The sequence below is a fragment of the Pinus tabuliformis genome, chromosome X, assembly GCF_031772625.1.
Source record: "Pinus tabuliformis cultivar Carrire ecotype Pingquan chromosome X, CPIR1, whole genome shotgun sequence".
Lineage (NCBI taxonomy): Eukaryota > Viridiplantae > Streptophyta > Pinopsida > Pinales > Pinaceae > Pinus > Pinus tabuliformis.
This window is the reverse complement of record NC_142308.1, coordinates 1,344,116,606-1,344,129,005: the sequence shown is the minus strand read 5'-3', so window position 1 is coordinate 1,344,129,005 and position 12,400 is coordinate 1,344,116,606. Positions and strand designations below refer to the sequence as shown.

The following is a 12,400-nucleotide window of genomic DNA, read 5'->3' as shown; positions in this document are numbered from 1 at the left end:
CCGATTTTTTCCGCTTCATTCCCGGCGCCGATTTAATCCCGCTCGCGCTTTTAACAACATTGATATATAGGACCAAATAAACATTTTCACCATAAAAAATTATTGTTTTCATGATATATACATAATTTCTTTAAATGATATATACATAATTGACATTAAAATATTTTACATAACATGTACATTGAGACATTTTATTGGTGCAAATTAAAATGGTTTTTTTATTATTAATATATTTTTCAGTATATGCCAATATTAATTTTAACAATTTTTCTTCTTCATATAGATATATATGAAGTTGATATCCACATAACTTAGTTAACATAGATCTACTATTGAAATATTTTTGAAAAGTATAAGGCTTAAACATTTTACTCACACATTTTTTTACTTCTAATCACTTTACATCATATTCATTTTTGTTGGTATAGAGGACATTATTTTTCTATTTAGAGCATAATTTATTTTTATTTTAAAGAGGCACGTGTCAAATCGATGGACAGACAGACGAACAAACTTACACATCCCCTCATACTGGGTTGTAGAATGAGCTTCTCGACTTAACAAGTGGACACAAGATGTAGGCTACTAGCCAGGGCCAAAATCTCTCCTAGAGAGGAAAACCCACAAAGAAATCTCCTCTTCTTATAGAATCTTCAAATGACGAATTCCAAGACCCTTAGACTCAAGACCAAGACTCTCCCAAGACCAAGTCAACCTTCCTAAGGATGTGCTTCTTCTTCACCAAGTTAAACCCAGTCAAATCTCTTCCAACTGCACAACTCCGACCCCTAGCCACAAATTTCAGCCCTTATTGCAGATCTGAAATTTTCGGCCCCATGCAACACGCTGCAACTTCGCACATGTGGATGAATTAGGGCTTTTTAGGCTTCCTCCTTCCTTCGCTTGGGCTACTTCTTCTTCAAAGGCTTGTATGTGATCAAATTGACTTTCTTTCCTTGGATTTCGTCCCTTCTTTTCTTCTTTAGAAACTTCGACCTTGTAGCTGCAAAAACCCTAGCCTCTTTCACACGTGTGAGAGATAGAGAGAGAAAAATCAAAAAAAATTGTCTTCCTTCTTCCTTATAGCCCTTCATTTGCCTTCTTGTTTCTTGTTCTTGCTTTCTTGCATGAATGAGCGAGTGAGTCCCAAATGAGGTCGAATGATCTCTTATATATAGGCTTCCAGGGAGAACGAATAGCCCTAATTAGGCCGACTTCTTCACTGTCAGACCGACTTGGCCTTGGAAGGGTAATTTAACATTTTTGACTCAAAATTAATTCTTTTGACTTGTTACAAGATTCCCAATGGGGTCTTTTACATATGACAATGACTCTATTGACTTCTTGACTCTATGACAAATCCTAGGAGCACACAATGGGTGTTTTGACCTAAAAATAAATTGACCTTGAGCATGAAACCCATGTTATAAAATAACAATAATAATTTTCCTTTTCTCTTTTACATCAAGTACATGAAATCAAGAATACATAAGACATTATGAAGACTGAACCTAGTTACATATTTCAACAAATCCTCCTGAGTCCTAAGCACTAACAACCATTCTCATAACTAGAGATATAGGACAATTTAACATATGAACCACATTCCAAACCCCATACAACAAAAGGTCCAAATTTTCATTTGTAATTTAACAATATCATTCAAGGAGCAAATGACCAAAGGCAACACTTATCTAAAGTTTCACGCTGGAAATTGATTTGGGAAGGAGCCTTTTCCACCCAACCATAAGCTCATTTGCACCACAGATCTCTACAGCTAGCCACCCCCTAGCCAAGCAGTAATACTACAAAGTGAAACTATTAACACTCAAAAATTTGGGATGGTCGGAAAAAACTCTCCTTCACAAATACAAGTATATCAAAGAACTTCTCTTTCTGCTAAGCTTGGGATCTCAACAAGTTTCAAACGCCTCTCAGTCGACTTGCATAGGAATACAAAAAACCCTTTTCTACCCTACAGTACCTCGGCGATTTCCTTGCCCATTACTTATCATGCTCACCCAACTCACATCAATTTGTGATCCCCACTGCTCAACTAAGTTCTGAAACTCCCCGATGAGTATTTGGTATGCAAAACTCATTTTTAGAGGGCCCAAAACACACCAGCATTGTTTCAATCTGTAATTGGCTAACTAAGTTCTGAAACTCGCCGATGAGTATTTGGTATGCAAAATTCATTTTTAAAGGGCCCAAAACACACCAACATTGTTCGAATCTGTGATTGGTTAACTAAGTTCTGAAACTCCCCGATGAGTATTTGGTATGCAAAACTGTTAAATTATGGTATGTTCTATGCTTAGAGCAGTTTACTTCAATTTCTTCTTATTAGCCCAGTGTCAATTCTAAGTATAGCAATCACATTAACATATAAGTAAAATGTTGATAGAACATAAATAAAATGGATAGAAGACAAGCCAAGACAAGAGACACAAGATGTGGCGGCTAGCCAATGACAAACCCCAATGCAGGGAAACCCTTTGATCAATTCTTCTATATTCTTCAATAATTCAACACAGAGAGAGAGAGAGAGTACAATATCACAAATCTGTGATTTTATATCAGCAACAATACAACACTAACCAACAAAGTCAAAGTTGGTCAAACAGCTCCAATTTGGCCTCAAGTCAACCTTGAAGAACTCAGTCTTCAACAGCAAACATAGGCAGCCCAAAACAACCTCAGGCAACAGTCAAACAGCAGTCAATGAACAGCACAGCCTGCGGTCAGCCCTAACCAATCAAAGCTGGTCAACGTATCACCCAAAACATAAATGCGTAGTTCCGATCTGGTCAACGCAGGGTCAACACACTACCCAGCAGCTCGGTCAATGGTCAGCAACCCTACACCTCGGTCAACGCAACACTAAAAACAGAAATTCGTCCTCCTTCTAGCACGTGTGAGAGATCAATTGTTCCTATGCTTGCCCAATCAGATTAAAAGAGAGAAGATGATGTGATGAGTGATGGTGAATTGAGGCACAATGTCTCCTTCCTTTATATGCAACGTTGAGATTTAGCTGGGGGTGTGCCACACACTTTATCTTGCTGGCCGACCTTGACAAATTGTCAAGAAATACAAATAAATTCATATCTCCATGAATACATGTCGGAATCAGATGATCGTTAGATCAATATTACACCTCTCGACGAGAGGAATCCAAGAAAAATATCAGCTTCCATAAATAAGATGACCCACATGGAGTTTGGCCCTAGTTGCCAATTTTAACAAAAGCTCATTTTTAGAAGGCACAAAACACACCAGCATTGTTCCAACCTATGATTGGCACTTTCCTAGGCATATTTGGGCACCCAAAACTTAGTATAATCACTCAAAACATCCCAGCTAATCTTCCACTCAAGAATGGTATCACTCTACTCGTGAATTCACTACCCCAAGCATGCGTGTGCCTTTGCTTTCTCAGTATATGTTTCAAATTCGTGTGTGAATTATTGTTTTTTACCTTTTCCCTTCGTGGGTCTCTAACCCCTTCCAGATTTTTCCAAGTTCAATGTAGTATGTTGTTGTACGATCCCACATTCACCTCAGTCTCCTAGGGAATCCGTGTGTTAACTTCAAAATCCAGGGAATGTACTCAACGCATTCTTGCCAGTAAAGTTTGAAGCACTATTGCAATTGCCACACCAACTTCCATATTTATGAGGGTGGTTGTTCCAACTAGCCAGTTATTCACAATCAATTGGTTCTTGGGCGAGAGGGAAAAGGCTCAGATTGAAATTTGAATTTCATGGCAAGGTTTTGGCAAGACAATTCCCTACAACATCCTTATCATTTTCCCACTTGTGGTATCATAGCCCGTATCAATGCTCATATGTTCCCAGACGGTTGCTCAGCATTTTTAATTATCAAAGAAATATTTACATACACATTGTTTTTAATCGTTCAATTCGATTTGTGGCAACGATGACATTTAAATGCTGATACAAGAAATACAATACCATTAGCATAATTAATTACAATTTAACCCAAGGGTCAAGATGGGGATGCAAGCTTGGTGGATGCTTGATGTTGAGGCTCATTAATGCCAGCTACCATATCGTAGTTTTCAATGGGATTCCAAACCTTCTCATTATTCAGAAAATTTAATGTGTCAAGGCCATTCTTTCCAGAGTTTGGGACCTTCCTATTTCGTATTAGAATTTGATTAATCATTACACACATGGGGGCTAGACACCCAAAACGTTATCTTCCAAGGGACCCTCAATTTCGATATTTTCAATTGACTTCAATGACTTATTTTCCCATTCAATCTGACTCTCCAACCCCCTCAATCATTTTAATCCTAAGATTATCATCTTTGCCCTTTAACGTTCAATAATCTGATTACTTCGTTGGCAGTCTTTCTCACAATATGGTATCCAATTTCAACCTTCCGACAGATACCACCCTGACCTTTCTGCTACGGGTTCCACGATTTCATTCTAGAGATGTCAAATATTGCATGAGCCTTGTTATGACTTGAGCCTCTTCATCAATCTCCACTCTTTCCAAACCTAATTTCAGGCAAGTATTGATTCCTCCCATTAAAGTTTTCATCTCGGCTTGATGTAAGTCCCTTAATTTTCCATGTAAATAGCCAAAATGCCCCAATTACCATCTCTTATATCCGCCCACTAGCTGGCTGTCCAGGATTTCCCTTTACAGCCGCAGCAAAATTGAGATTGTATACTCGCCCCTGATGGGATTCTCATTGTACAAGAGCATAACTTGCACGAACGAGGCCTCTTTCATTTTCATCATGGTCTTCATTAAATATTCTAAACATAATATTAGCTGATTGTACATTAGATGATTTCTTGTTATCCTGCATAGTACTCTAGGCTCGAACCCTGGTTGACCTAAAACACAACCCTACAGTGTTTCAGAACCAAGTTATCTTAGGAAAATGTGAAGTTAGCTTCATTCTAGCAACCCACATACACGTGAAGGGCCAAAAAAATCGCAGGTTGAAAATTACCAAGAGAGACTGCAATTATGAGCCTCGATACATGCTGAGTGTCCAATTCACAGGCTGGTTCTGCCTCTAGTTGAACCGGCTTTTCAGGCAGGGTCCAAGTTTAACTTATTTATCCTTTTAAGTAATAAGGTCCCTTTTCAACTATTCCAAAGGTTCTTCCATATCTTATAACAGAGATTGAACAGATTATAATTTATTTAAAGTGGGCATTTGGGATAAGAATATTAACACCTGTAACAGATGCCAAGCCACGGAAATGCCTGCAAAACCAGCGCCCAAAACAGCATATCTGGCCACACAAACACTCGAAATTGCTCACATATGCAATAGAAATGAAAGAGAACGAACATAGACCAAATATTATATTACTCTTATCATTGAAGATATGCGAGTATGGCAACCTTTGGGGCGTGCCAGGTGAGGTGCTGCAACAGGTTGAGACAATGCCTTTCCTTCTTAGCTTGGAATTACAGGTGGTTAGGCTTTGGACTTTCATTGTCTTCAAGCTTAGCTCGTACAAGCGACTAGGCAAAAGGGTCATGGCCATGTTGACCCACTTCTCATACAACGGTGCTGTAACTCTGTGAATTCCTACGATTATTATGTAATTGCTTCATCCAATGCAAATTTCTGTCCACGCTATCGAAGGCGCTCGATAATGATTTTCCTCCCCGACAATCTCATTTTTAGTCCAAACCAATGTCTTAAAACTTGTATGGCTTTGGAGATGGAGACTCTCTACTAGGTATGTAATTGATCATTTTTAATAATAATAATTTAATTGATAATTTTAAATTTATATAAAATTATAAATATAACATGATTTAATATAATTTTAAATTAGAATAAAAATGGTTGTGAACAAGGTCATTGTTAGACTACGCCTTAATATATATATGTTTATTTGTTTTATATATATTTATATGTTATTTTTTATTAATATATATAATTTTTATAATCAATTAGTTTGTTTTTTAACACTTTAATATATATATATGTTTATTTGTTTTATATTTATATGTTATTTTTTATTAACATATATAATTTTTATAATTAATTAGTTTGTTTTTTATCACAAATTTATGTACCTTATTCTTAGTTTAACTTTAGGAATTCATTTTTTTTTGTTATTTTTTATTATTTTTTAATTGATTTATTTTTAAGGTGATTGGTTGAGGTCTTATTATAGGTTGTTTAGTAACTTTTTGTTGACACCTAATCCTCTGCGATTGGGTGAATGTGGAATGTGAACAATCATCAAGAAGATGAATTGATCAGTCACATTCATGTATATAACAATAGCTACCTAATGAAATTTATGAATCGGTTTTTTGCCTAGTCTGGAGTTACCCCTGGTCTGACATGGTATCAAAGCCAGTCCTAAGAATAGTCGTAACTCCTCTCATTGATTCTCTGCGCATGAATACCTGAGCGCTGCCTCTGTCCTGCGTCTCATTGATTCTCTGCGCATCGGTTATGAGCCCTTTTCGTTGCCTCTCCACGCTGACAAAGGCTCAAGATTCCATCGTGGATTCGCTACCTCTCCACACAAGATGCACCGACTCCGCAACGGATCATTGAGGACTTTGTGAAAAAATATTGAAGACGAATCCTTCCGTTGTGGAGATTTCAAGCCGCTGTTAGAACCACTAGTGAGTCCAGATACACTTGAACTGCAATCCACAGTGGTTACACCTCTGTACAAGATCCGACCCCTTCAACGAAAGTGAAGACTAAATCTCTATATTCCTCGATCGTCCCTTCTACGGTATATACTTTTATAGGCCGCCGTAGATCTCTTGTCTAAACTCTTCACACGTTAGTGGGTCTGGACTCTCCACAGATTTGACTCGCAAGCGATCGAGTTTGCTTTTGAACTGCATCCTGTGATTGAGCTTCAAGAGCTATGCCAAAAGCAAGGGAAAGGCATCGATTCACGTAGTTATAAAGTGCAAGGAGCCAACGATTAAGAATCAGAAATAAGTTTTGAGATATTTGCACAAAGAGGAGCGATGTTCGATCTGCGGTTTGCAGTTTGGGTGAGGGTGAGCATCAACTTCTGTGTGTCATGTTTCTCTCTAAATACACATTATATCTGTATCATACATTGGCTGCTCTCTATATAAAGGCTGGCATAGATTCATTTAAGCAAGGGAAAGACATCGAGTACAAAAACTCTTGGGATCCCCAGCCAGAATGCAACGAAAGTCGCTTTCCATGTTTTGCAGCCGCTACAGCAATTTCACAAATTGACCGACGGTGGAGCAGAGTACACTGTCTCTGCGCTTGGAAGAGACTCAATCTGCTGAAACAGTGAAGACTAAGAGTTTAAAACGTTTGAGTATTATGCAGTATCATTCAAAATTTTTAAAGCGTTTATATATTGCGCTGCTTTCAAAATAGTATTGGATGATATATTGAAGTGATACATTAATACATTGAAATGATATAGTCATATACTGCGCTGCTTTCAAAATAGTATTGCATGATATATTGAAGTGATATATTGATACATTGAAGTGATACAGTGATATATTGCGCTGCTTTCAAAGTGGTATTGCATGATATATTGATATATATTGAAGTGATCCCTTGTGCGTTTTTTCAACATAGTAGTATTGCATGATATATTGAAGTGATATGTACAAAGAAATGTTGATGCTTCTATCAAACGTTAGAGGAAAATAAAGTGCATAAGGCTGTGACATAAGGATTTTTTTCAGCAGAAGAATTTTTACAGAATGCATTCAATCATCTCTATGGTAGGGATAGTTCTCACTGGCAAGGAGAACTATCCTGAATGGTCCCGGATGATAAAACACACCCTCATCTTCAATGAGTTGTGGAAGGGAGTGTGTGTCGGAGAAGGAGACAATGACCCAGTACAGCCTACATCAGACAAAGAGCTCGTCATTTGGGATAACAAGAACAGCAAAGCATATGCATTAATCGCAGCATCTGTAAATGAAGAAGTAAGTCGCCATATTTCATCATATTCAACTGCCTTTGAAGCTTTACAAAAGCTCAAAGAACTCTATGACTCACATTCTGCACTTGAAGTTGTTCAGCTCATGATTAAACTCTTCACTCTTGAACTGAAAAATAATGATCCTCTTGCTCTTGCATCTGAAGTTAAATCCATAATGCATGATATCAAATCCACTAAGGTTGAGCTGGATATCCCTCTTATTGCTTTTCTCAAGGCACTCTATCCTACTTACTCCAATTATCTTGAGTCTTTACAAGCAAATGGAAATCTTAAAGATATAACCTTTGACTCTCTTGTGAAAAAGTTTGCTGAAAGAGAGAAAGCCTTTGGAAAGAAGACAGTCCCTGAATCTTCTGAAGAGACTGTTTGCCTTGCTCATAAAGAAAAGCATCCTGCTCAAGATTCTACAAGAGGAAGAGGTGGACGAAGAGGAAGAGGAAGATACTTCAGAGGCAGGGGGGCAGACATTCTCAAGGAGAAAAAGCATATCTGCATTGCATTCGCTGCAAACGAAATGGATCACATGATGCTTCTACATGCAAGCTACCATGGGACAAAATTGAGCAGAAAAGAAACCAGCAGAAAGGTAAAACTGATGATACAGACAAAGGTAAAGCACCTGAATCCGCTCACTATATTGAGGCACAATGTAACATTGGAGTAAATGAAGATTTGTTTAATGCTTCACTTGCTTCTTCAAAAATGATTGGTTGCTTGATTCAGGAGCAACCTGTCATATGACTCATAGGAAAGATTTTTTTGAAGATTTCACTGACAATGTTGATGGAGCAGTATACTTTGCAGATCAGTCAAAAATCAAGCCATCAGGGCTTGGCACAATCAGGCTTAAACTGCCTGGTCTTCCAGACTTTCTTCTGGATCATGTTCTATATCTCCCACAGCTCAAGAGAAACTTGTTGTCCTTGGTCCACATCTGCCAGCAAGGTCACTCCATTCATATGTTTGATGGCAAGCTTGAGGTAAGAAAAGCATCTGACCACTCACTTGTCATGAGGGGAATAGAAGAAGAAAGGCTTCTCAAACTGCAAGGAACCTCTGCTCATGCACAACATTTCTCATATATTTCTCATCATGAAGAAGGTACACTTCCATCAAGTTTATTATGGCATGCTAGATTTGGACATTTAAACTATGACAGTCTCCGCTTATTGAAGAAAAATGGTGTTGCTGTTTTGCCTACAATTCCTAGGAAACATAAGCAATGTGATGCTTGCATTCTAGGAAAGCATAGCAAACAGTCTTTTCATGATTCACATTCAAGAGCACATAGGAAGCTTGAACTCATTCATTCAGATTTATGTGGTCCAATGCCTGTTCCTTCTGCAAATGGAAATAAATATATCATGACATTTATTGATGATTACACCAGAATGTGTTGGGTTTACTTATTGAAGAACAAATCTGATGCTTTTCAAACATTCAAGAATTTTCATAAATGGATTGAAAATGATGCACAATCTCATATTGGGTCTATTCGCACTGATAATGGAAAAGAATATACATCAAATGAATTTGAACACTATCTTCGCCAACATGGGATTAAACATCAAACAACTGTACCTTATAATCCCCAACAGAATGGTGTAGCAGAAAGAATGAATAGAACAATTTTGAATATGGTACGATCCATGCTTTTCTTCAAAAATGTAAAGATAATGTTTTGGGCTGATGCTGTTCTATGTGCTGCATATATAAAGAATAGATGTCCATCTAATGCTATAAGAAACAAGACTCCTTATGAATTGTGGTATGGACATGTTCCTTCGGTAAAACATCTCAGGATCTTTGGTTCCACCTGTTATGCTTTGATACCAAAGGTACATAGAAACAAACTTGGTGCTAGAAGTCGTAAGTGTATCTTCCTGGGGTATTCAAACACATCTAAAGCATACCGCCTCTATGATGAAGTAAATAAAAAGTTTGTTGTATCTAGAGATGTCATTTTTCTTGAATCATCCAAATCTGACAATGTTGTTGAGTGGCAACTTGATCGCTTGGATAGATTCGCAAAAACGAAATCATTTCAAGAATTTGATAATCAGATTCCACATCTTGAAGGGGGGATTCCTATACTAGAACAACATGTGGAATCTTCTTCTGAAGAACAATCTCCCCTGCATGAAACTCCAACAACGGATGATGCTTTAAGTGATGTAATTGATAGAATTGGGAGACTCAATCTTGATTCAGTCCCAACTCAATCAACAGAACAGCCTGGACCATCTCAGAAAGGTCCCCCAAAGTGGCTGACAAAGACACTTGAAAGTGTTCATCCTGATGAAATTGGAAAAACAGGAACCAAAAATTCAAACCGACAAAATGGAGGTGATGTAGATGACTCTAATTCACCTGTTGATATGGATGTTACTTATGATTGTGAATTGAACTTGTCTACAGATTTTGAACCAACTTCCTTCAAAGAAGCTGCTTCTCATGATGAATGGAAAGAAGCGATGAAAAAGGAGTATGATGCCCTCATAAAGAATGGCACTTGGAAGCTGGTTGACCCTCCATTTGGAACCAAACCAATTGGCTGCAAGTGGGTCTACAAGAACAAGTACAAAGTTGATGGCTCACTTGACAAGCACAAAGCTAAGCTTGTGGCAAAAGGTTTTGCACAGAAGGAAGGGGTCGATTATGAGGAAACTTTTGCCCCCACAGCAAAATGGGCCACCATCCGGACACTCTTTGCACTAGCAGCTCAGAACGGTTGGAAAGTCCATCAAATGGATGTAAAGACTGCATTCTTGAATGGAGATCTAAAAGAGAATGTTTTTATGTCCCAGCCTGAAGGATTTGCTGTGAAAGGACATGAACAAAAAGTATGCAAACTTGTGAAGTCCTTGTATGGCCTCAAACAAGCACCGCGAGCCTCGTATGAAAAATTAACTGAGCATCTTCTGAAACTCAACTTCAATCATTTTGATCTTGATGATGCAACTTTATTTGTCAAGAAAGTTGGCAAAACAGTTGTATATCTTGTGGTATATGTAGATGATCTTTTAATGACAGGGAACAATGAAAGCTATATTGCATCCATAAAGAAAGAATTAGGAAAAAGTTTTGAAATGACTGATTTGGGCTATGTTCATTACTATCTTGGCATTGAAGTAACCCAACATCCAAAATCCATATTTCTTTCTCAAAAGAAATACATTGGAGATTTGTTAAAAAGATTTGGCATGACAGAGTGCAATCCTCTTTCTACTCCAATGGAACAAAACTTAAAGCTCACATCTATTGAAGGAAAGGAATTTGAGGATGCAACAAAGTATAGACAACTTATAGGAAGTCTCATCTACCTCACTACTACCAGACCAGACATTTCATTTGTTGTTGGAATCCTCTCCAGGTTTATGCAAAAGCCTTGTGAGGGACATTGGTCTGCTGCAAAAAGAGTTCTAAGGTACTTGAAGGGAACTCAAGACCTTGGAATCAATTATACACAGGTGGACGACTTCAACTTGATTGGATACTCTGATTCAGACTTCGATGGAGACAAAGAAACTGGAGTATCTACTTCAGGATATGCTATGAGTCTTGGATCAGGAGCTGTCTCTTAGAGATCACGCAAACAATCAGTTCCAACAGATTCCACAATAGAAGCAGAATACGTGGCAGCAGCTGAAGCAACGAAAGAAATTGTGTGGCTCAGGAAAATTCTTGAAGATTTGCAGGTAAAACAAGTACAATCAACTCCACTCATGATTGACAACACCTCTGCAATAAACTTGGCCAAGAACCCAAAGTTCCATGATCGTACAAAGCACATCAATACTAAATATCATCTGATCCGACATCATGTTGAGGCCAAAACAATCCATCTTCGTCATTGTTCCACAAATGAGCAAATTGCAGACATCTTCACCAAAGCGCTTGGAAGAGAAAAGCTTGAAAGATTCAGAACGATGCTTGGACTCACCAACATCCCTTCAGATTAAGGGGGGGAATGTTGACACCTAATCCTCTGTGATTGGGTGAATGTGGAATGTGAACAATCATCAAGAAGATGAACTGATCAGTCACATTCATGTATATAACAATAGCTACCTAATGAAATTTATGAATCAGTTTTTTGCCTAGTCTGGAGTTACTCCTGGTCTGACACTTTCATTTCTATTTGTTACTAATTTTTTGTTTTTTGTTTTATTGTTTTTTATTTAACCTTTTGATTTTTTTTTTCCTTTTTGTATTATTTCCAATATATATACATTTTGATAAATTTATAAATTCATTTAAAAAACGCACTGTTGTTGCTGAGCGTTGAACTGCGCAGCCCTAGCCAATAGAAAACAACACGCAACTGCTCCTCAGTGGCCTCCTGCTGTTGAGGCCTTGGCTCGATGGATCCTCTAGAGGACAGAGATCCTCTCCTTGATCGCCAACAAGAAAAT

At 37.9% G+C, this 12,400-nt stretch overlaps 1 protein-coding gene across 4 annotated transcripts in view; it reads right to left on the bottom strand.

Annotated features, from left to right (window-relative positions):
• The window catches only part of LOC149145045 (FAD-dependent oxidoreductase family protein), a 152,025-nt gene extending 146,297 nt beyond the window's left edge, over positions 1 to 5,728 (bottom strand). The window contains exons 1-2 of one of the 4 annotated variants that reach the window (XM_089449425.1): positions 5,398 to 5,728; positions 5,228 to 5,285 (exon numbers count right to left, since the gene is read on the bottom strand). In XM_089449425.1, coding sequence (XP_089305551.1) covers positions 5,228 to 5,285; positions 5,398 to 5,543 — 204 coding nt within the window. In that variant the 5' untranslated portion in view covers positions 5,544 to 5,728. The remainder of the gene's footprint in view (positions 1 to 5,227; positions 5,286 to 5,397) is intronic. The other 3 variants (XM_089449428.1, XM_089449427.1, XM_089449426.1) reach the window with 3 other exon arrangements.
• Positions 5,729 to 12,400: the final 6,672 nt, after the last annotated feature.